At 37.8% G+C, this 24,809-nt stretch overlaps 1 protein-coding gene and 1 long non-coding RNA gene across 2 annotated transcripts in view; one reads left to right on the forward strand and one right to left on the reverse strand.

The window, feature by feature from the left end:
- The window catches only part of LOC306861579, a 32,047-nt gene extending 24,164 nt beyond the window's left edge, over nt 1-7,883 (forward strand). The window contains exon 5 of the long non-coding RNA XR_013783487.1: nt 7,224-7,883. This is a non-coding gene — a long non-coding RNA (uncharacterized lncRNA). The remainder of the gene's footprint in view (nt 1-7,223) is intronic.
- A 7,990-nt stretch (nt 7,884-15,873) lies between these two features.
- LOC306861757 (copine-8) overlaps nt 15,874-24,809 on the reverse strand; it is a 118,482-nt gene continuing 109,546 nt past the window's right edge. The window contains exons 17-20 of the mRNA XM_079404218.1: nt 22,404-22,506; nt 21,293-21,350; nt 20,843-20,916; nt 15,874-18,973 (exon numbers count right to left, since the gene is read on the reverse strand). Of these exons, the coding sequence (XP_079260344.1) occupies nt 18,785-18,973; nt 20,843-20,916; nt 21,293-21,350; nt 22,404-22,506 (424 nt within the window). The 3' untranslated portion in view covers nt 15,874-18,784. The remainder of the gene's footprint in view (nt 18,974-20,842; nt 20,917-21,292; nt 21,351-22,403; nt 22,507-24,809) is intronic.

A 24,809-nucleotide genomic window follows, 5' to 3' on the forward strand; every position in this document is an offset into this window, starting at 1 on the left:
AACTGATTACAGTCCATGATGGGATTTTGAAAAAGAGGTTTGATGTCAAGAGATGTAGTTCAAACATATTCTATTAGAGGATGCAGAAGACAAGAAGATTCTTAAAGTGTAACAATTCAGATCAGGATGAAGCTCTAGGAGAACAGACAAACTACATACATAAGTGTTTACACTAGTTCACACATAAAATGCATGTTTGTTTTGTAAAGCAAAAACATTTGGTGTATCTGTATGGATCATGTATGTATAACTACCATACAAATGAAAATGATTTACATAACATTCTGATTTTACATTCTTTGGATCCTAATCAACATAAAACAGAAAGTGCTTGTTAAGCATTTAGACTACTTGAATTAAGATCATGGTTAATGGTATATAAGGTTACAAATAATTTTACCTACTACCGTACAAATAAACTACTATTCATATAATTTCCATTAGTATAGTAAGGCAACAATTTGGGAAACATAACAACAGGACTACTGGCAACATTTTAAAAGCTGAGTTGTTGGAGCAATTGAAGTAATTATGCTATTAGGTTATTGTTGTTGGGATTATTTCTTGTCAGAAGTACAAGGGGCTGCTGGGAAAAGAACATTCTAACACCAAACAAACACCATATATTGTTGTTCACACCATGATGTTCCTGCTACATAAGTCTTGTTATTGGCTGCAGTGTTCTTATTTGTAACTTGTTCTTACTTGTTTTATTTTTAATACCAAATCTATAAAAAGTGGGCATATTTCTCACTCTAGAGATTTAATACAAGATTGTTATACTCATAGTAGGTCACAAACAATGATGTAAGTCTCCTTATTTCAAAATACTTGTAAAATACTTTCCTTAACCGGTGAAATGATAAGTACCAATTGTATACTCAATATCCGTGCATCTTCAAAGGACAGTAGTGGTGTTTTGAATGAATTAGTGTTGTTAAACAAATTGGTTGAGCAAATGATTCAAAGACTCACACATAAAGATAGCAACTTGTCACCACCAGTTGGAATAGCATCAACCGCTTTCCACAGGTTCGATTGCTAAAGTCCCAGAATTACACTTCAGCATTCTCGGCCAAAGACCGGAACTAAATGTTGACTTGTGCCTAATAGATTAATAAAACACGAATGAATGTATCTATTAAAGGTCTTTCTTTAAAACTTATTGAAATGTCAGAGTGACTCATTATAAACCATATAATGATTCATTCACAAACATTTTTGTGAAGTCTTTAGCCCCTCCTAGATCCTATATGCCACTGAATTCAAGCCAGTCTGTAGTTTCACATCTTTTACAATGATGATGATAACTCTTCCCTATTTAATAATTACCACCTGTCAGTGTTCAAATTGTGTTTTTCTCCCATTTTGTGATTGTGATTGTGTTTTATTTGGAAATAATTACAGCTATTTGGAGGTAAAAGGAATACTTGAACTACTTATACAGACGCAGAACTGCAAAACACGAAGGCCGTGTGACATTTATGACATTGCACCTCCCAGAAACTTCCCTTGCAAACCAATTACATACAACAACACAAAATAAAGGCAGTGGGTGCGTTTGTTTGTTGCTTTGACAGGTTAATTATTCATCCCATGTTGCTGTGAAAGTTTCACACAAAGACGGCATGCTGACATGGCTCCCTTTTGCTAAATTAAATGACCGTTGTATTATAATCAGAGGCAAAATATATGTACACAATAAAGATATTAAAGTAAAAAGGTAATTGCATCTATTGTAATGTTGTGACCTGAGAAACCTCACAGCATAATTGACTCTTTGATTTTAAAGCTTAGAGGTGTGAAAAGAATAAGAGGTTGCTGTAGGTGACCGTGTACCGCCAAACAAAATGGCGCCGCTGATGGCAGCTATTGTGCGTTGCTCCTCGGTGTTTGTATTGTTTTTGTTTGTTTTTCCTGTTTTTTGTTTTTCAAATAAGATCAGCTTTACCAGGGATGATCTACTGAACATTCGGCAGAACACACCACAAAATCTTCTACCGGTTTTTGATTTTTCGGACGTTTTGCTGGACATTGTAGTTGGCGGAGCTGTAGCTCTGGTCAAACGCTTCAGGAGGCGCAGACGGGGAAAGAGAGCCGGCGCGCTCGTGAAACTTCGTCAGCGCGGATTTAGAACGGCGTTGCCTAGCATCCATCTGGCGAATCTCCGCTCTCTACCCAACAAAACGGACGAACTCCTTCTGCTCTCCCGGACAAACAAGGACTTTTCTAACTCTGCTGCTCTATGTTTCACGGAAACCTGGTTGAATGGCGACATACCGGACAGCGCGATCCATCTGCCTAATTACCAGCTGATAAGAGCAGATCGGGACACAGAATCAACGGGGAAATCGCGCGGCGGCGGGACATGCTTTTACATCAATGAGAGGTGGTGTACAGATGTAACTGTTTTAAAGAAGATGTGCTGCTCAGATCTAGAAACGCTCTTCATTAACTGCAAGCCGTTCTATTCGCCGCGGGAGTTCTGCTCGTTCATTCTCGTGAGTGTTTACATTCCACCGCAAGCGCACGTGAGCACAGCTCTACAGAAACTCGCTGATCTGATCACAGAGAGTGAACAACAACACCCGGACTCTGTTTTAATCATTCTCGGGGACTTTAATAAAGCAAATCTCTCCCGTGAACTGCCAAAATACAGACAGCATGTTACATGTCCCACCAGAGACAGTAATATATTGGATCACTGTTACACAACAATAAAGGACGCATATCACTCGGTTCCACGAGCAGCTTTAGGACTCTCTGATCACTGTTTGGTTCATCTTATTCCATCCTACAGGCAGAAACTTAAGTCTGCGAAGCCTGTATTAAGATCTGTTAAAAGATGGACTAACGAAACAGAGCGGGATTTACAAGCCTGTTTCGACCTGACTGATTGGTCTGTTTTTGAAGCTGCAGCAAATGACCTGGACGAGCTCACAGAGACTGTAACATCATATATCAGTTTCTGTGAGGACATGTGCATTCCTACCAGGACTCATCTATTCTACAACAATGACAAACCATGGTTCACTGCCAAACTCAGACAGCTCCGTCAGGCCAAAGAAGATGCTCACAGAAAGGGGGATAAAGTCTTGTACAAACAGGCCAAATACACACTGGAAAAGGAGATCAGAGTGGCAAAGAGGAATTATTCTGACAAGCTCAGGAACAAATTCTCTTCCAGCGATCCGGCTTCAGTGTGGCTTGGATTAAAGGACATCACCAGCTACAAAACACCACCCCCCAGCACTCTGGAGAATCAACACCTGGCAGACGACTTAAACGAGTTCTTTTGTCGTTTTGAACGATCACCCCACACCCGCCCAGAACACCCCTCCACACAACCATTCACACCTCCAGCAACCCCTCTCTCCCCCACACCTACAATTCAAATCAGCGAAGACGATGTGTGCCAGGTCTTCAGGAAAAACAAAAGAAGGAAAGCACCTGGTCCAGATGGTGTGTCACCAGCCTGCCTAAAAATCTGTGCTGAGCAGCTGGCCCCCATCTTCACACAGATCTTCAATAGATCACTGGAGCTGTGTGAAGTCCCCTCATGCTTCAAACGCTCCACCATCATCCCCGTCCCAAAGAAACACAAAATTACTGGACTAAATGACTACAGACCTGTGGCACTAACGTCTGTAGCCATGAAATCATTCGAAAGACTGGTTCTGGCTCATCTGAAGGACATCACTGGACCCTTACTGGACCCCCTGCAGTTTGCCTACAGAGCAAACAGGTCTGTGGATGATGCAGTCAACATGGGACTGCACTTCATCCTGCAGCATCTGGACAGACCAGGGACTTATGTGAGGATCCTGTTTGTGGACTTCAGCTCTGCTTTTAACACCATTATCCCGGAAACCCTTCAAAATAAACTAACTCAGCTCTCCGTCCCCACCTCCGTCTGCCAGTGGATCAACAGCTTCCTGACAGACAGACAGCAGTTAGTAAAGCTTGGCAAATTCTCATCCAGCACTCGAACCATCAGCACTGGAGCTCCTCAGGGCTGCGTACTCTCCCCACTGCTCTTCTCCCTCTACACCAACGACTGCACATCTAAAGACCCCTCTGTCAAGCTCCTGAAGTTTGCAGACGACACCACACTGATCGGCCTCATCCAGGACGGTGACGAGTCTGCTTACAGACAGGAGGTTAAGGAGCTGGCTGTCTGGTGCAGTCTCAACAACCTGGAGCTTAACACGCTCAAAACTGTGGAGATGATCGTGGACTTCAGGAGAAACCCCCCTGCTCTCCCCCCACTCATCATCATGAACAGCACTGTGACTGCAGTGGAGTCATTCAGATTCTTGGGCACCACCATCTCTCAGGACCTAAAGTGGGATATTCACATTGACTCCATTGTCAGGAAGGCCCAGCAGAGGCTGTACTTTCTTCGCCAGCTGAGGAAGTTCAACCTGCCACAGGACTTACTGAAACAGTTCTACTCTGCCATCATTGAATCCATCCTCTGCACCTCAATAACTGTCTGGTTCAGCTCAGCTACCAAATCTGACCTCAGAAGACTACGGAGGGTAGTCCGGACTGCTGAGCGAATCATTGGTACAACCCTCCCCACTCTCCAAGAACTGTACTTATCCAGAGTGAGCAAAAGGGCTGGTAAAATCACTCTGGACCCCTCACATCCAGCACACAACCTCTTTGAACTGTTACCATCTGGTCGACGCTACAGAGCTCTGAGCACCAGAACGACCAGACACAGGAACAGTTTCTTCCCTCAGTCAATACATCTCATGAACACTCAATAAATAAACGTAGAACACACAACTAATACATTATCCATTCACCACACTCACTTATTTTATTTTCTCATTTCTAATTTGCACATACTTCACCTGTACATACATAGTCGCCTATATTATATATTATATATTGTGTATTTTTTATTTTTTTTGCTGCTTTGTACATTGGTTATTGGCTATTTCCTGTTATTTTGTTTCATTACCTGTGTCCTGTCCTGTTACTGTCTTTCTGTTGCACTGTGGAGCTTCTGTCACTACAACAAATTCCTTGTATGTGTAAACATACTTGGCCAATAAAGCTCATTCTGATTCTGATTCTGATACTTGTTATAGGTGTCTCGTCTCTGTATGTGTGCTAGATCTGTTTGCTTTGGATCAGATTCAGCCTAGTGAATATATGAGGCTTTAAGACTGATGATTACAGATTAGCTCTTATGTGTGATGTAATAATGTCCAAATGATTTGTAGGATGATGTAATATGGTCTTTCTACTAAAAGGGTGACTATTTTAATTTTGAAAGCATGATTTGAGTCATTTTGTAAGTTTTAATTATTATACAAATGATTTAAGTCCCATATTATACACTGATTCCCTACATTTGAATAATTTCCATCTGTCAGAGTTCAAATAGTGTTTTCCTGTTGAGCGTACTGATGTTTTATATACCTGACAAGTCTCATTTAACCACTTGTTAGCAACTGCATTTTTCAAGACATGTAGTACGTGAGGTAGTATCCTCACAATTATATTCCTTCTTAGAGAAAAATGGTATCTGTGAGGATTTCCAGTCAGCTTTTAGACCGTTTCATATTACTGAGACTGCTCTCATTAGAGTTACAAATGACCTGCTCTTGTCATTTGATCGTGGTTGTATCTCTCTATTAGTGCTACTGGATTTTAGCGCTGCATTCGACACTATCGATCAGAACATTCTTTTGAATAGATTAGAAAACTTTGTTGGTATTAGTGGAAGTGCATTAGCATGGTTCAAATCGTACTTATCTGACTGCCATCAATTTGTAGCAATGAATGAAGAGGTGTTATATCGATCACTAGTGCAGTATGGAGTACCTCAAGGCTCAGTACTAGGGCCATTACTTTTCACGCTTTACATGTTACCCATAGGAAATATCATCAGGAAACACGGTGTTATGCTGATGATACTCAGCTCTATATTTCTTCGCGGACTGGCGAAACACACCAAATTGAGAAACTAACGGAATGCATAGTCGATATAAAAAACTGGATGACGAGTCATTTCTTACTGCTAAATTCTGAAAAAACAGAAGTGTTAATTATCAAAGTGACATGACATGTGGCCAACTATGGTTAACCATACTCAGAATTTGTGCTCTGCATTTAACCCATCCAAAGTGCACACACACAGCAGCGAACACACACCCGGAGCAGTGGGCAGCCATTTATACTATGGCACCCGGGGAGCAGTTGGGGGTTCAGTGCCTTGCTCAAGGGCACCTCAGTCGTGGTATTGAGGGTTGAGAGAGCGCTGTGCATTCACTCCCCCCACCTACAATTCCTGCCAGACCTGAGACTCGAACTTGCAATGTTTGGGTTATGAGTCCGACTTTCTAACCATTACACCTAACACCCCCACATGTAAAATCTTAGAACATTGTCTAACACTTGATGGCTGCTCTGTAAATTCTTCGTCATCATTTAGGAACCTAGGTGTGCCTTTTTCCTTCGACAGCCACGTTTCTAGCATTTGTAAAACTGCATTCATCTTAAAAATATATCTAAATTGATACCTATGCTCTCAAATTCAAATGCAGAAATGTTAATTCATGTATTTATGACCTCAAGGTTAGATTATTGTAATGCTTTATTGGGTGGTTGTTCTGCACAAACAAACTCCAGCTGGTCCAAAATGCAGCAGCTAGAGTTCTTACTAGAACCAGGAATTATGATCACATTAGCCCGGTTCTGTCAACACTGCACTGGCTACCTATTAAACATTGTATAGATTTTAAAATCTTGTTAATTACTTATAAAGCCTTGAATGGTTTGGCACCTCAGTATTTGAGTGAGCTCTTATCGCATTATAGTCCTCCACGTTCGCTGCGTTCTCATAACTATTTTGTTAACTCATAACTCATAACCATTTGATAATTCCTAGAATATAAAAATCAACTGCGGGTGGCAGATCCTTTTCCTATTTAGCGCCAAAACTCTGGAACAATCTACCTAACACTGCTCGGGAGGCAGACACGCTCTGTCAGTTTAAATCTAGATTACAGACCCATCTCTTTAACCTGGCGTTCACATAACACACTAATACGCTTCTAATATTCAAATCCATTAAAGGATTGTTAGGCTGCATTAATTAGGTCAACCAGAACCAGGAACACTTCCCATAACACCTGATGTACTTGTTACATTGTAAGAGGCATGGCATCTACGCTAATATTAGTCTGTTTCTTTCTTATTCCCAGATCACCGTAGCCACCTGATCCAGTCCATATCCAGATCAGATATCTGCAAAGATCAGCACCTAGAGATGACCTCTACAGTACAGCCCTGAATGCCAGCGGAGATCAGGACGCCTAGATGAGCCCCAGAGACAGATCCCCAGTGAAGACCTCGTCACCTAGACGGCCATCGGGACAAGACCTAGGGAACCAGATGAGTCCTTTAAACAATGTGACTTTGCTGTAGTTGGAATTTAACTGCTTGTTTCATCTGGCCGGAGGAGAACTGGCCTCCGGACTGAGCCTGGTTTCTCCCAAGGTTCCATTCTGTCACCGATGGAGTTTTGGTTCCTTGCCGCTGTCGCCTCTGGCTTGCCCAGTTGGGGACACTTCATTTCCAGAGATATCGTCAACTTGAGTGCACAGATACCATTTAAACTGAACTGAGCTGGATGATGACATCACTGAATTCAATAACGAAATGCCTTTAACGGACAATTGAGTGTTTAATCTTGTCATTTTACATTATTGACACACTATTTTCCTATTTTGTTATTGGAAAGTTGCTTTGACAATCTGTATTGTTAAAAGCGCTACATAAATAAAGGTGACTTGACATGTAAACGTTTAAAAATCACTAATGGGTATTACTGATATATTTTTTATGTTACAGAATAAAATGTGAAAATATGAAAATATCCTGTTAACTAAAGACCTTACTGGAGGCAGTTAACTCCTGTCCACGTTACATTACTTGTCAAATGTCAAAATGTGTGAGATGGCAAATCACATCAAAGCTGGCTTAATGTGATTTGCTGTCTGTTCCATAATTTAGGCCCACTGCAAAGAAACTTCAACATAGATGTTTTAGGTATAATATACAATTAAGATTGAATGTGCATGTTAAAAAAATATATATATTATTTGCAAATAGTTCAAATCCATTACTTTCCTTTTTTTTTTTAGAAAGGTTTTTTTTTCTTATGTTAAAACGTATAATCAACATATAAATGAAAAGTGATAAAAGGAAGACATAAATTGTGTGTGTGTGTGTGTATTATGCAAATTATGTTATATATACTATATATCTAAATTTGCCAGGTTTTAAGTCCCACATACAAACTGAAACTTACAGTTACACCCTGTAGACCCACATAAATGGAGATTTGCTATAAGCTAAAGTGAAAGTGACATGACATACAGTCAAGTATGGTGACCCATACTCGGAATTCGTGCTCTGCCTTTATCCCATCCAAAGTGCACACACACAGCAGTGAACACACACCCGGAGCAGTGGACAGCCATTTATGCTGCGGCGCCCGGGGAGCAGTTGGAGGTTTGGTGCCTTGCTCAAGGGCACCTCAGTCGTGGTATTGAGGGTGGAGAGAGCGCTGGACATTCACTCCCCCCACCTACAATCCCTGCCAGCCTGAGACTTGAACCCACAACCTTTGGATTACAAGTCCGAATCTCTAACCATTAGGTCACGACTTCTCCCTAAACTACATCATATGAATATGTTGCCTTCTTTCATAGGTGAAAGAATGTAATAATTTATCAGATCTATTAATAATGTTCTAGATGGTTTTACATTTTTTAAATAAATATTACTTGTGGATAAAATGTCTATCCTGCAGTGCAATGGCTAGATTTGTAAAAAAATCATTTCAAAACATAATGAATATTCATGCATAGATCATGATCTCTATATGTCAGTAGTGGTGTGTGTGATTGGAGCAGTGTGTGGACAGAGCACAGAGGAGGTAAATTTAGCCCAGGGTGATATTAATAGACTCAGTGTCGGCCATGCCTGGCTGGTGCACACCTGCACAGAGGCAAAATCTCACACACACACACACAAAAAAAACACTAAACCATGCACAAGTATACACACAAACAGGCTTACACACACACACACACACACACACACACACACACACACACAGTCCTGGTGACAGGGGATTTTGTGTCCTTGATCGGGGTTTGGACAGGGGTGCTGGTGTCCTCATGTCCTTCATTTGGAGGTTAGTTGGGTACATCTGAAGTGCAGTGCTTTCCAAATGTAGATAATTAGCTGCATTACAAAATATGTTGCATTAGTGATGCAATGTTTACTCACACCCTTATCTGTTCCAACTTCAAGAACATATGTACTTCAGAAGACGTAGTCAAGTCAAGTTAAGTCACTATTATTTGTATAGAGCTTTTAAGAATGCAAATTGTGTCAAAGCAGCTTTACATCAGCTTGATATAAAGCCGGGTGGCTTTATATCAGCTTTACAGTATTTAGACGGGGAAATAGCGTGTAGAAATTGTCGTTCTCCAAACTGATCACATTTCACAACCTATTTAATGTGCTGCAACAGTGAGAAACAAAATGGTTTAGCTTATCAAAGCACCAAATAGGTAAATAGGTTAAAAAAAAGGTAGTTTTTTTTTATTAAACCTTTAGATATAAAAGGGAAAAATACATATGTGTTTTATGTTTTGCCTTATATATGCAATTTAGTGGAGATGTTGTCCTTTGTATTGGTGGTCCCAACATTACACTGTCCGGCCACTTTATTAGGTACACCTGTTCAATTGCTTGGTAACACAAATTGCTAATCAGCCAATCACATGGCAGCACTCAATGCATTTAGGCATCTAGATGTGGTGAAGACGACTTGCTGAAGTTCAAATCGAGCATCAGAATGGTGAAGAAAGGAGATTTAAGTGACTTTGAATGCGAAATGGTTGTTGGTGCCAGACAGGCTGGTCTGAGTATTTCAAAAACTGCTGATCTACTGGGATTTTCACGCAAAACCATCTCTAGGGTTTACAGAGAATGGTCAGAAAAATATCCAGTGAGCGGCAGTTGTGTGGACAAAAATGCCTTGTTGATGTCAGAGGTCAGAGGAGAATGGGCAGACTGGTTAGAGATGATAGAAAGGCAACAGTAACTCAAATAACCACTCGTTACAACCAAGGTATGCAGAATACCATCTCTGAACGCACAACACGTCGAACCCTGAAGCAGATGGGCTACAGCAGCAGAAGACCACACCAGGTGCCGCTCCTGTCAGCTAAGAACAGAAAACGGAGGCTACAATTCGCACAGGCTCACCAAAATGGGGGAAGTCGTGGCCTAATGGTTAGAGAGTCGGACTCGTAATCGAAAGGTTGCGGGTTCGAGTCCCCGGCCGGCAGGGATTGTAGGTGGGGGGAGTGAATGTACAGCGCTCTCTCCACCCTCAATACCACGACTGAGGTGCCCTTGAGCAAGGCACCGAACCCCCAATTGCTCCCCGGGCGCCGCAGCATGGCTGCCCACTGCTCCGGGTGTGTATTCACGGTGTGTGTGTGTGTGCATTTGTTCACTACTCACTGCTGTGTGTGTGCACTTGGATGGGTTAAACGCAGAGCACCAATTTCGAGTATGGGTCACCCTACTTGACAAAAAAAAAAAAAAAAAAAAATTAAATTAAAAAAAAAAAATTGGACAATAGAAGATTGGAAAAACGTTGCCTGGTCTGATGAGTCTTGATTTCTGTTGTGACATTCAGATGGTAGGGTCAGAGTTTGGCATAAAGAACATGAAAGCATGGATCCATCCTGCCTTGTCTCAACGGTTCAGGCTGGTGGTGGTGGTGTAATGGTGTGGGGGATATTTTCTTGGCACACTTTGGGCCCCTTAGTACCAATTGAGCATCGCTTAAACGCCACAGCCTACCTGAGTATTGTTGCTGACCATGTTCATCCCTTTATGACTACAGTGTACCCATCTTCTGATGCTACTACCAGCAGGATAATGCACCATGTCACAAAGCTCAAATCATCTCAGACTGGTTTCTTGAACATGACAATGAGTTCACTTTACTCAAATGGCCTCCACAGTCACCAGATCTCAATCTAATAGAGCACCTTTGGGATGTGGTGGAACAGGAGATTCGCATCATGGATGTGCAGCCGACAAATCTGCAGCAGCTGCGTGATGCTATCATGTCAATATGGACCAAAATCTCTGAGGAATGTTTCCAACACCTTGTTGAATATATGCACGAAGAATTCTGAAGTTCTGAAGGCAAAAGGGGGTCCAAACCGGTACTAGCAAGGTGTACCTAATTAAGTGGCCCAGAAAAGGGGGTCCAACCCGGTACTTGCAAGTTGTACCTAATAAAGTGGCCAGTGAGTGTATATGTTAAGGAGATGATATTTAAATGCTTAGTTTTATGATCAAAGTTCGCATTTTTGAACTATCAATCAGACAACAGAATGTAGGCTATGTATAGATTATGTACAACAGGATTTTCAGAAATTCATCTTAGAAATTCACATATGATAGGCTTCATAGGATTTATAGGGTTAAATCAACAACCTAATATCCAGGTGATACTTTATTTTAATGACTATATGTCATTAAAGGATGACATATAGTTCATATAAGGGAACTAGCATATTAGCATGCATGTTACTAGCATATTGGCTGTTAGTACTTATGTAGGCACATATTAATGCCTTAATGGTCTGCATGACCATATTTTAGATCCCTTAATCCTACCCCACTTACCTTATTAACTATTAATAAGCAGAACATTAGGAGTATTGAGGGACACCACACATTAAAAATCACCACTTTTTACAATGTGGCCCTAATGTAATTCTAAAGAAAACTCTGATAATTCAGTAAGCAAAACATTAGACTGATTGAACTGTTTTTTTATATTTATTTATTTTTTAGCTAACAAGATAATATTTTCATAAGATTCATTCATTCATTATTCAGACTACCCTGGAAGTGATGAAAAATAGTTTTGCCTGCACAATTTGTTGTCTATTTACCGTCTTCATATTATATTGTGTGTCTTAGTCTTTTTGAAATATATGAACTAAATAATAAATAAATACATACAAAAACAAACAAACAAATAAATAAATGAAAATAAAATAAAATAAAAATTCTCGGTAACACTTTATTTTAAGGTGTCTTTGTTACACGTTACATGTACTATTATAATAAAAATAAATTATGCATAATTACATGCAAGTAACCTTAAGCCAAACCCTAATCCTAACCCTTACCGTATTTAATTAATATACTGAAATGTATAATTACACTGCAACAAGGACATCTTAAAATAAAGTGTGACCAAAATCTCTACATTGCTGTAGATTGTAAAGCGCAGGAAGCACTGATTCACATGAACTGGTGTTGTAAATAACACAATATGATTTGACGCCATCACTGGTGAGGCCTGAAATGTGATTACAAGGGTTTTGTGAGCTCTGATTTATGAGTAAGAGAATTGGGAAATGTCAAAATGGGATTAACTGTAATTTAGAGGTGTGAAAATACTGTATTGTGTTGTGTAATTCTGTTCCATGTCAATACCCCAAGGGAACTCCAACACCATCTTCCCACCATCGGAACAGGGCGCTCCATGATTTTATTGGACAACACAGATTCAGGACCCAGTTTTACCTAAAACAAACTGAACTTTAATTGATTTATCAAGTTTTATGTAACTTTTACAGCTTGACTAATTAAGTTACAGTTATACAAACTTATAAGAGACCACTGATATGCACAGAGAATTAAAACAGAAGTAATTAACAACAGTTGTTTAATTATTCTTGCTTTAGCCTCCTAAAGCTGTTTATAGGAAGTAAGAGGCGGCCACATGCGCTATGAAATATGTATATAATCAGTTTTATGTAGGAGGTGGTGCACATGGGAAAATGTGTGATCTTTAAGAGTTGCAGAAGATTTTTGCTTAAAGAACCATTAAATGTCAGCTGAGAAAGAGACAAGATGGATAAAATCATTTTTGATTCTAATTTTTATTCAGCATTTCAGTATCTCAACAATTTTGAATTAGCTAGCAGCTATATTTGTAATATTCCACTACGATGCACTTACTTACCTTGCAGACTGCATAACATAATGTATCCCAAAATGCAGTGCGCTTGTCTGGAACTTCCATTTTCAATGTGACAAATGAAGTGGAAGTCAATTAAACCAAATTTAACCAATACCAAGTTTACTTAGCTTTTAAAATTATTTTAGTTTAATTTACTAAATATTTACCAAGTCTTGTTCACTAAATGCCTTTTATTGAATTATACATGCAATTTATTTGGTAATGAAATGGGTAAAGTGTACACTGCGGTGTGCCAGAGTACATATTGTAACCTGTCGCTTATGGCAGTAACAAACATAATATCAGTTTAAATGAATGAAAATTAATCCTTTGAAGGATGTATAATGTATCCACTGTACAATTCATACTTTGTTTACGTTCACCAACAACTTTTTTATTTCTATGTATTTGGTAATCTCGTGTAGCTTCAGACTGATGGCTGAAGGTCTGGAATCCATGGCAGCTTTCATTGGCCAAGGCCCGCACATGAGGCCGTTTGACCGACATGTCAAACAACCAATCACAGTTTGTTTCGTTCAGCATCACGTTTCGGGGTGTGGAAATGTCGCCACAATAACAGACCGGTGTATAAAACTCTCAGAAGTATTTGAAAGATTCTGTGCTGTGAACTTAAAAGTTTTCACATGCTTTTGAAAATCCAGCGTTTAGTTGATCCTAAGCGCCCAACGGTCCGTAGGCGTGATGTCTGAGGCTGAGACTATGCATTTGGTTGATCTAGATCTAGCGCTGTACCAAAATCAGCAGTCACTAAGTGCAACCGATCTATAAAAAGATGTTCTGCTTTTAATCTATGCTTTATGGAAATAGTGAAAAGATTATTATTTTCCAAACATTAAAAGTTCATTACTTTCATGCCAGTGACAGTTTTAAAGCAAATTAAATTTGTATAGGCGATACTGGCAAGCCGCCCGTTCTGTACGAGCAACTGTATGGCAGTCCATGCAATTGTTAACTACAAAGTAAGATGAAACTAATTGGCTGGTCTGTCATGGTATGTAGAAATAGACTTATAGGCGGGTTGTATATGACGGGTTATATATGACGGGTTGCTCACACTTTACACTTTAATGGCAAGCTGTAAAAACATGGGTGTCTTTTAGGTATTAACGTGTACATGTTGGAGTGCTCATCAAAAGGAAGAATACTTAAGACTTTTAGAAGAAACCATGTACAGCAGTTAGGGTATTTAAGTTCATGTAGTTCATGGTGACCTTCTGTGTCTTCTCCAGGACCACACGCCTCAGTAGCCTGATATAATTGGAGCTTACCAGCCAGCCAATGTGCTCCTTCTGCAATTAGAGTGTCACACCAATTTAGAAAACAGTTATTATTCTTAATGGCTTTCTAGTTAGAGAAAGAAAGGGAATATTGTAATATAAACTCTGCTCCAAATTTAAATGAGCTGCCTTGTTTCCTTAAGACATACACATGGAACTGCAAGTGACTGATTTGAAACGCTTGAACTTTGCATGCTACACAAATAGCACTCCTCAAGTTAAGAAGATGCACTGGAGACTTGATTTATAATTGATTCCAGTGTAATGTTAGTAATTATAAGCTGAAGGTCTTTGCACACTGAGTCCGAAATTTTCGTCCGAAATATTTGCGCGTTAAAAAATAAATACGACCTCACGTTGTGTCAATCACGTTTGCACACTGCCTCTGAAACTGTCGTCCGTCATAAAAAAATTCAGATCAGGTTCGATTTTCTGTGTTTTCACATCCGTTGCATGAATTTTGATAGGAAAGGATGAGGAATACGGAAAAACTGAAAAAACGCACGCAAAAATTTCAATGCAATGACCTTAAAAGTGCAAAGACAGTAGGTGCATCCCAATTCAGGTGCGTTCACAGTTGGCAGATTTTTGCATGGTGAAATCCAGTCTTTTCATTATAAATCTGTGTGACTAAGAATTTCATGTGAGGGCAAAAGATTTTCCCATGCAGATTTCGCAAAAGGTTCAAGTTTTTCACACATTTCCCACATTTTTCCAACAGAAATCTGCACCTTTATGGATTAGTATGTGCCATTTTGTAGTATAAATAGTGTGAGTAATGTGTTTACATAAAAAAAGTGGTTACACTTTATTTCGATAGTCCACTTTAGATATTCTACTAACTATAAGTAACTTTGTAACTATATGTCAACGACATGTCAACTAATTCTCATTAATTTGCAACTACATGTCTGCTAACTCTCAGTAGGGTAGGTTTAGGGTTAGTAGAGTAAATTGACATATAGTTGCAAAGTTTCTCATAGTCAGTATGTTGTATGTTGTGGACCCATTAAAATAAAGTGTTAGAAGATATTCAGCAGACCGTCTACTAATACTCTAATGACTGCTAGTTGACATAGTTGTGAAGTTACTTACTGTTAGTAGAATGTCTAAAGTGGACTATCGAAATAAAGTGTTACCAAAAAAGTTTTCTTGACACCTCTGTCATCTTAGATAAAGTTTTTCATGTTAATTTTTTCCTGAGATTGTCACAAACTTTGTACTCTCCAACTGAACAACCGAACTGCCATTTTAGGTTAGAACCTCTAACCTAACTTTCTATTTATTACTTTTGGTCATAATTAGGATTATGAGTTTGTTGTAACCTGTACCGTAATATATTGGTGCTACTAACATGAAAATGACATGCTACATTAATTTTGCAATCCGAAATCCTTAGCAACTGCATAAAATTACCCTGGCAACCACCCACAATGCCCTTCTATTATAAACAAATGCCATTCCAGAATCATAAAGCAATGTGTATATATTAAGAATATTTATTCCAAAATTAGTTCTTGATACAGAAATAATAATTTCATCATATTGACTAACTAGACAATCAGAACTTCAATCATGCTTTCTTTGATTAATCACTGATTCCAAAAAATTACAATATAATTTTTTTCATACATGAGTTGTGCAAACAAAATATACACTAGAAAGCAATTGTACACTGACACAAAATATATAACAATTCATATCTGAAGGCATCGCACAATTCCAAGAATTCAGTGAGAGATTAAGGCCATTTGTACAGTTATTTTCCTGTTCGATTTTTTTTTTTTACTCAAAACACTAACAATAACAAAAGAACTGATGAATCTCTTGTAAAACTGTACATGCAAACAGTGCACGTAATATTTAGATATGAATAGCATACAATATAATATTTGGATATCTTCAGTAAACAAATTTCATGTGAGTCAAGTCACAAATTTAAAAACACTTCGATGATGCTTGCCGAGTTGACATCCACTCGCTCTCTCTCTCACACACACACACACACTCTCTCTCTCTCACACACACACACACACACACAGGTGCATACTCACAGGTGAATGAGCTTGCCAAAGTGGCATTTGCCGTGGCAACAGCAATGCAGAGAGGAAGAGAGCTGAAGGAAAGTAAAGGAATGTTGAGAGCCAACATTCCTAAAAGAGAGATACTATCATCAACCAACCCTCCCAGGGTCAAGTGCTGCTTTTTCACACATGCATCATTCTTCAGCCATTATTCTGTGCAGTTCATGCTTACTAAAGTTGTGATGAAAAAAACAGCATGATTTATGACTGAATTTATGATAATCGTGACCTTAAAACCTTTTGATTTAAGTGGTATGCTTTAAATGCTGGAAAGTACTTTGTAGACAAATATAAATTGTGCCTACTTAAGAAGATAGTGAAAGAAAAGCAGTCAACAAAGCCTTTATAATATTGATATAATATCATACTTGCTTTACTTTTTTCAGCCAATTACACAATTACTTTTAAGGTGATTTTTGTTTTCCAAGTAAAACACAAGCACATGTTCATAACTCTGGATATGTTCTAACAACCACAAAGTATCCAAAACTTTTTTATTTTTTTTATTTTGTGTCTTGTATTTTATCACTTTAAAATAATTATATTCGTCAAATGCTTTTTCTTTAAAATTATACTTCCTTTGATATTTTTAATGACATTCATACATTGGATCAGTAGATTTGGCACGTGTTTGAATGCTTTTTGGGGCGACTTTATGTGTTACTATCTCATGAATATTGTATGTGTGACAAAGCAGCACAACTGGAATGACGATCCTGAATTCCAGAATAGCAGTTAAACAGGGAATGTTCCCCTTCAGCATGAGGCTGCTACCCAAAATAGTTCACTACACTAGTCTGTGAAGAAAAATGAGTTGCTACATACTAGAAAATTCCCATTTGTTATGTGTGAAAGTTTTGGAACAAAAACATGTTGTTTTAGTATTTTTTTTCAAAGGAAAAAAGGAAAGAAAGAAAGAAGAAATCTACTAAATGAAGTGAATCATCATAAACCAGGTGTCAAAATGATTCACTTAATTAATTTGATAAAAGCATACAAACAACAGTCATGTTTGAACTAGTTTACCATTTGTTTTGAACTAGTGTTCCAGTTTTGTGACTATTTGGGTAAGGGGAGACTTTAAATAATAATTTTCCTGATACTAGAAGCACATTTCACAAAATAATGGGATGGCAAAAACATTTCTAGAAAAAATAAAAAATAAAATTCTGCATCTTATCGGGTTTTGACACTTAAATGTTCACAATGAAATCCCAAAAGAAGGATTTCATAATTAGCTTTGTGCTTTTTTGACACTATCTTTGGGCAACTCTACCGGGTAATGATTAAATACGATGACTGAATATACTGTACATGCTAATGGAAAACATAATACAGCATCAGCAAATCAACAGAAAATTACAAAACATCCATACAATGTTTTAAGACACACAATAATAATGGCATCTGTGTTTTTGACCACTGGGCTCTTGAGAGCAGCTGCTCAGATTTAAATGTAATGAAGCACGTTGAGACCTTTGAGGTTCTTTATACACAATTGTGCCCATCTATCGTGCTTGTGCCAGGGCAAAAAAAAAAAAAGAGAGAGAAAGTGAGTGAGAGAAAAGAGAATGAGAAAAGGCCAAATAACATGAATGCTGCACAACATGCATCGCATGCCTGAGCACACCATTTCCATGCAAGAAATGTGGTTTTCCGCAACAACACCGGCCCCTGCTACCTGACGGGCATGGCAAAGATAACACGCTGCAAGTATTTGCACGGCAAAGTTCATGTTAAAGATATACACTTATAAAAGTTAGATCCAACAGTAAGAAAATCATTAACATGTAAACATTGAGTGAGAGCTCAGAGAAGAAAGAAGAGGAAGAGATAAGAAATGACGGAAGAAGTCTACTTCAAAAGTTATTTACAACAGTCTGTTTGCGATTGGTGATTTGTTAGCCTTTTCCTAGTCTGAGGAAGAGGAAGCTGCTCTGCTGTTCTGAGACAGGGCGTATCATCGTCAGCTCATTTTTTTAGCCTTTCCTTACCTTCACATAACTATCCCTCTTTTCACAGTTAACCAGAAATGCGAAGTTCATTCTACAATGTGGCCATCAGAAACAAGCTAGCCAGGCATTGAGAGACAGAGAGTGAAACTGACAGACATCCTGACAGGGAATGCGTGTAATGGAAGTAAACCTGTTCTCAGAACCCTGTCTAACCATGTTGTCCATCTACAGCCCCCATAGTGCAAAGAGAAAGGGACAGAAAGAGCTCAGAGCTGAGGAAAACTTCATCTCACTGAGTGATTGAGAAAGCGATACTGAGATACTGCAAGGCTCGCTCCTGGGCCCATTTTAGATCTGAGTTTGCAGCGGGTGTCCTGGGGGTGTGTACGGAGGGGGAGCAGGAGGCGGCTTGATTCCTCTGGTCCTCATATAGGACAGGAACTGGTCTGGGATCTCTGCAAGAACGTCTTTGGCCAATCGGGCCATGCTGAGTATGTGATTCCCAGTGCGATCGATGTAATCTCTGAATGGAACAAACTGCAAAAGAAAAAAAAGGTACACCTAAGATTAAACTAAATAATATTAAAATAAAAATTTCATATTTATTTTCATATATTCACAATATGTTATTTTGTTTTCCGTGCAGTATTTATTTATTTGTTTGTAAATATAATGAAAATATGGCTCTTCATCTTTTGTTCAAAATTCCCAGCATACAGTTCAGGGTTAGAACAACATAACGGTGTATAAATTATGAAAATTTTAATTTTTGGTTGAACTATTTTTTTTTTTTAAAAAGACAAGAATAACTTGACAGCAACCTGCTATTAACTTGAATGACAATTATAAACAACAAACTAGATTTAAAAAACAAGTTTTAGTTTTTCTAGTTTTAAAATATCAGACCAGTCGCTTAATGTTATTACATAGGTTTGAGTGATTGCTGTTAAGAATGTTCAAATATAATGTTTACATTCTTATTTCAACAATATAGTAGTGGATAAGTTAATGGTATTTAATATAACATTTATATATTGTAATATTTACATAATAATAATAAAAAAAAGCTAATATACTGTTTGTAATATATCACATGTCAGCATGCTAACATTTTGTAATTCAACACACACATTTGCAGTAAATAAACAAATATGATACAATGGCAAAAAGTACGTAATAACACATTTAATAACACATATGAAAGTTATGATTTTGTAGAAACAGACCAAATTTGAGGAATGTTACAAAATACAATTTAACTTCCATGTAAAGACGATTTTATGGTATAAACACACTCTTTTATGTTGACTTTCATCAGGTGAAAATAATCTGAAGCAAGTCTCACATTTATCTGCATTTCTGTGAGAATTAGCAAAGCTGAAAAGAGCAATTAGCCTGAAATGAGGGCACAGCCATCGAATGCTCAGCATGCCAATCAACTCAAACGCCTTTGAGACTGAGAGCCAAATTATCCTAAGAGATACGGCTGCTACACAGCACTACACAGCCATTTCGTTATGAAAAACTGGGTTTTTAAGTATACGTTGGACACTGGGAAGCCAGATCCACTGGAATCTGTGTGTACATGATGGCATAGTTAATTGGACAAGCCTCCCAAGCCACCTATGATAGCTGATCATGCACACTACCTATTAACACACTTCCTAACAAGCATGGAGTGACCCACACATGATGATGACTACCTCGCCAAGAACTATAAGAAGAGAGGGAGGAGCACAGAAAGCATTAAGACATGACATTTGAAAGAGACTGAGAGAGCTCTGTTCTTAGTTGCATAAAGCAAGCACAGTTGATTTCGTAAGCATAATAACTGAAACAATGGTTGCTGAAAATTAAGCTTTGCCATCAAAGGAATTTTTTTTTAAATATATTTAAATAATAATAATAATAAACCAGTTATTTTAAATTGTAAATTAATGCAGCCTTTGTGAGCATGAGAGACTTCTTTCATAAAACATACAAATCTTACAGACTCAAAACAAAATTCTAGTTCACTTTTTCACTTAGTTCACTTTTTATATATATCATGTGTTTTGCTGTACTATACTGCTTTAATGCATTCCATTGCACAAGAACAAATAAGTTGATTATGAGCATAATGCATTAAGAATACCATTGCATATGTAATGCATTACATATACAGACTAACACAAAAAAATGTTAACAGGAGGAGTGATGCTTGTTAAATTACATGAATACTGTCACAGATTTTGTAGACAATTTTGGTAATTAGTGTGTTTTTAAAACGAGCGGTAAGAAAGTAAATTACTGTGCATTTGCTATTGAACATATAACTTGCAAGATTTTCCAACCTCTATAATTGTCCTGTTTGTGATGTCTCTGTATTAGTCATGAAAGATAAATACTTTAGCTGTGTTATTATACCTGTACGATGTCTCTTTCAGCGTATCTGCCCCTCGATGAGATTCTGACTTCATCACCATCCAACTCGATCATGGCTAAGGACACACACAACAGATAAGAAACATGCATGACCGGAGATATGGAAACATGAGTAAGCTGTGCATTTGAGTGCCTGCAATTGTGTGTGTTTTGAGTATTTTAGTCTTGTTTCATTATTCCTAAACCCATCGGCATTACTGTCAGTGCAAGGAGGAAATGGCTGTCACATTACATGCTCATTTACTCTGCAGTAATACACAATCCTTTTATCCGCTCAAGCTGAAGACCTGAGCATCTTGATAAAACACATGTGGGGGGGATGTGATGTATAGATAAAATGACAAATGCAAAATGTGTTTATTAGAAAAATGAGGATAAAAAGAAAATATAAGCAATCTATAAGAGCAGAATGAATGAATGAGATTTAGTTACCATCAAACTCGGCTGGTCCAACTCCAACAATAATAATTGACATTGGAAGAGAAGCAGCCTAGAAAGAAAGAAAGAAGTTCAAATTAATTATATTAAAATTATTATGCCTGTTTTATTCCCCAAAGTCTCCATATATAAATATGAAAAGCTTCATTACTTATTAATTACCTGTCATCATATTGATGTACATTTGAAAACAAAAAAGTGAAACGACCATGTCATTTATTTAAAGTGCATTTTCATGTTTGTCTAATCAAGAAAAAAAAGAAAACAAATCATGGTTTTAATCTATTCTGTTCAGCTTGTCGAAAAGCACATAACACTCCTCAATAAATAAATATATAAATCAATACATAATTAAATCGATTTTCAGTTCTTCTCATAGCTAATTTAGCTTTCGTTTATGGTGAAATAACATTAGTACATTATATTAACATATATAAAATATATTTATTTTATATTTTCAAATTTCAATGAGTAATGTAAACAAAAATGTATTGATTATAGTAATGTTTTTTTTTTTTTTTTTGTAATATGTATTTATTTATATTTATAATATCATATATTTAAAACCACACAAACAAGTGCATCTGATCTTCATTTTTAACCATCAAAATAAATATTTATGGTCCACACAGTTCACAAAAATAAATCCAAAAAGCTTTACAAACTGATGCCTTAAAGTCTTGCGAGTTCCAAGAACCATTTTTGTTCCTATGATGTCATAGATAAGCATTTTCAAGTTTAATTAGGAGACAATTCCTTTAGGTTTTATAATGTCATTGAATGAACATTTTATGATGTCATAGGAAACCTTTTTAAGTTCAGTATATATTCTGAAAATTCAAAGACCCACAGCAAAGTTGACTATTGAGTTAATATATTTTACAGATGGTACAACGCTATCTCACGACCAATTCGTACGTATTTTACGAGGTGGCTAATTCGTACGACCTCACTCGTACGATTTTGTACGATTTGTTTAGACCCCGGTGGTGGGTAGGTTTAGGGGCAGGGGTAGGTCATTCACACAAATTCATACGAATTGGGGAACTCATAAAATACGTACAATTTAGCGAAAATCATACAAATTCGAAGACCGGACACCTACATTAACAATGGACTCCTTTGTCTGGGCCATATCTGATATCACTCCATCTGTGATGATGAGGAGGATGAAGTACTGTGATCCGTCCTTTACTGAGGCAGCGTATCTGCACGAGAGACCATTGTTACATTCATTAAACATCTCATTACTGCCGGATATACAGCCAAAGCCTCTGGATTTTGATATCATTTACTGTGTTACTACACTGCAGTCTGGATTCTAATTATTTTCATCACCTTATGAGGTAAATAAAATACCTGGAGGCATTAATAACTTTGGAGACACAAGCAAATATATTCTGCATAATATTCTGTTAATTCATCTGTGGTTGTAACAAACCGTTCCTCCAATACAACTGAAGCCAATTAAAAGTGTTATTAAATACACAAAATATGCAGTGATATGTGGGCAAAACTTTTTACCTGATCTGTCTGTGTAGGTAATATGGTGGTAATTCTGGTCGACTTTAGAAATGTGCAATTTTTCTAATGAATGCACTGTAAATTTGATTTGATTATTTATTAAAACAAAGATAATTGGAGCAATTATACGAGAAATTTAGTAGCAATTACTGCTTCAAAGGAAATTCTATATAAAAAGAAAATCATTGTGGAAATTCATAACTATTATATGTTTCAGCAATCTGATTATGAATTTTTTTTTTTTTGTACATTCTGCTTATTTTTATTTTTTTTTCTCCTAAAAGTTGGGTTTTCATATGAATTAAATCATATAAATTCATTCGTTTTCCCTACTAGTTCACCAAAAAGTAAAAATACATATGTTTTCTCATGAAAGAGTTATAATTGTAAATCTGCATACAAATGAAATCCAGATGGGCTCAACATACAGAAAGTTATTAATAAGATGACAGATTGTTTTGGTTTTTAAGGGTTTTAGATATCATTTACTGATGCTCTTATTTCAGTCTTTATAAATCACAAATATTAAACTGAACAAAATGTGTCATAAATAAATACTTTTCCATAGTTGTTCGAAGTACTGATACTTGAAGTGACATACTGCCAAGTATAGTGACCCATACTCGGAATTCGTGCTCTGCATTTAACCCATCCAACGTGCACACACACAGCAGTGAACACACACACCGTGAACATACACCCGGAGCAGTGGGCAGCCATTTATGCTGCGGCGCCCGGGGAGCAGTTGGGGGTTCGGTGCCTTACTCAAGGGCACCTCAGTCGTGGTATTGAGGGTGGAGAGAGCGCTGGACATTCACTCCCCCCACCTACAATTCCTGCCGGCCCGAGACTCGAACCTGCAACCTTTGGATTACGAGTCCGACTCTCTAACCATTAGGCCACGACTTCCCTGTACTTGACACCCTTTACTAGCCTCCTTCAACTCTCTGTGATTTGTGCTTCAAGTTGAACTGTGGGGAAATATCCACTACAGACCTCTGTGTGAGGATTACGGATGAAATAGTCTCAGCATATTAAAGCTTTGAAAACGTGATGTTCCATTTGAGGATTTGGAAGCATTTCTTCACTTGTCACTGAAAATGTGTGAATTTAAAAATCCACTTGTGGACACACTGGCATTTTGTGAACCGGGCAACTATGGCACATTGAAAACACATAGGTTAAGAAACTACCGAGCTTTATAGTCCAGTATCGTTGAGTTTTCTATTTTTCGCTCTCCCCAGTTACAAAAATCTGCACAGTAGAAAGTCCAGGCAAACAACACATTAGCTCTGAAAGAGCAATATAAAAACAGTTTATTATTAAACTGCGTGGGTGCGATCTACAGCAAATACATAGAGAGATTAAAGCGGCGCAGTGTGACATATCTGTCGTCAGCGCTGATGAGTGGACACCACAGTGACTGTGTGTGTGTGTGTGGAACAGAGGGGTGATAATGACTTGATGATCTGTCCTTTACTTCCCATCCTAAGAAAATCTATGAAATGGATGTATAATAAGATACACGGTGTGAGGATGTGTCAGTACACGGACTATTGGCTCCCTTTAAACCATTAATTAGTGTGGATTTAACAGGATTTGTGAGCAAAGAAGTCTGAAGTGTAATAACAAAAAAACATAATGGCCCGGTTTCACAGACAGATCTTAGACTAATCCAGGATTGGGCCATTGTTCAATTAGGATATTTAAGTAATTTGTATTAACATGCCTTAGAAAAAAACATTACTGGTGTGCATACCAAGACAAAACAAAGGCACTGATATATTTTAAGATCAGTCAGTGCAATTTCTTTCAGTTAAAACAGCTCAGACTTACACTTTAGTCTAGGACTAGGTTTAAGCCTTGTCTGTGAAACCTGGGGAATGAGTTTTAGAAACATGTTCAACTGTAAAAACAACTGTCATATGTTGGAATAAACAAGAGCCAATGTATTAATATCATAACACCTGTAGAAAAGTGTTGAGGC

The sequence above is a fragment of the Barbus barbus genome (assembly GCF_936440315.1).
Source record: "Barbus barbus genome assembly, chromosome: 42".
Lineage (NCBI taxonomy): Eukaryota > Metazoa > Chordata > Actinopteri > Cypriniformes > Cyprinidae > Barbus > Barbus barbus.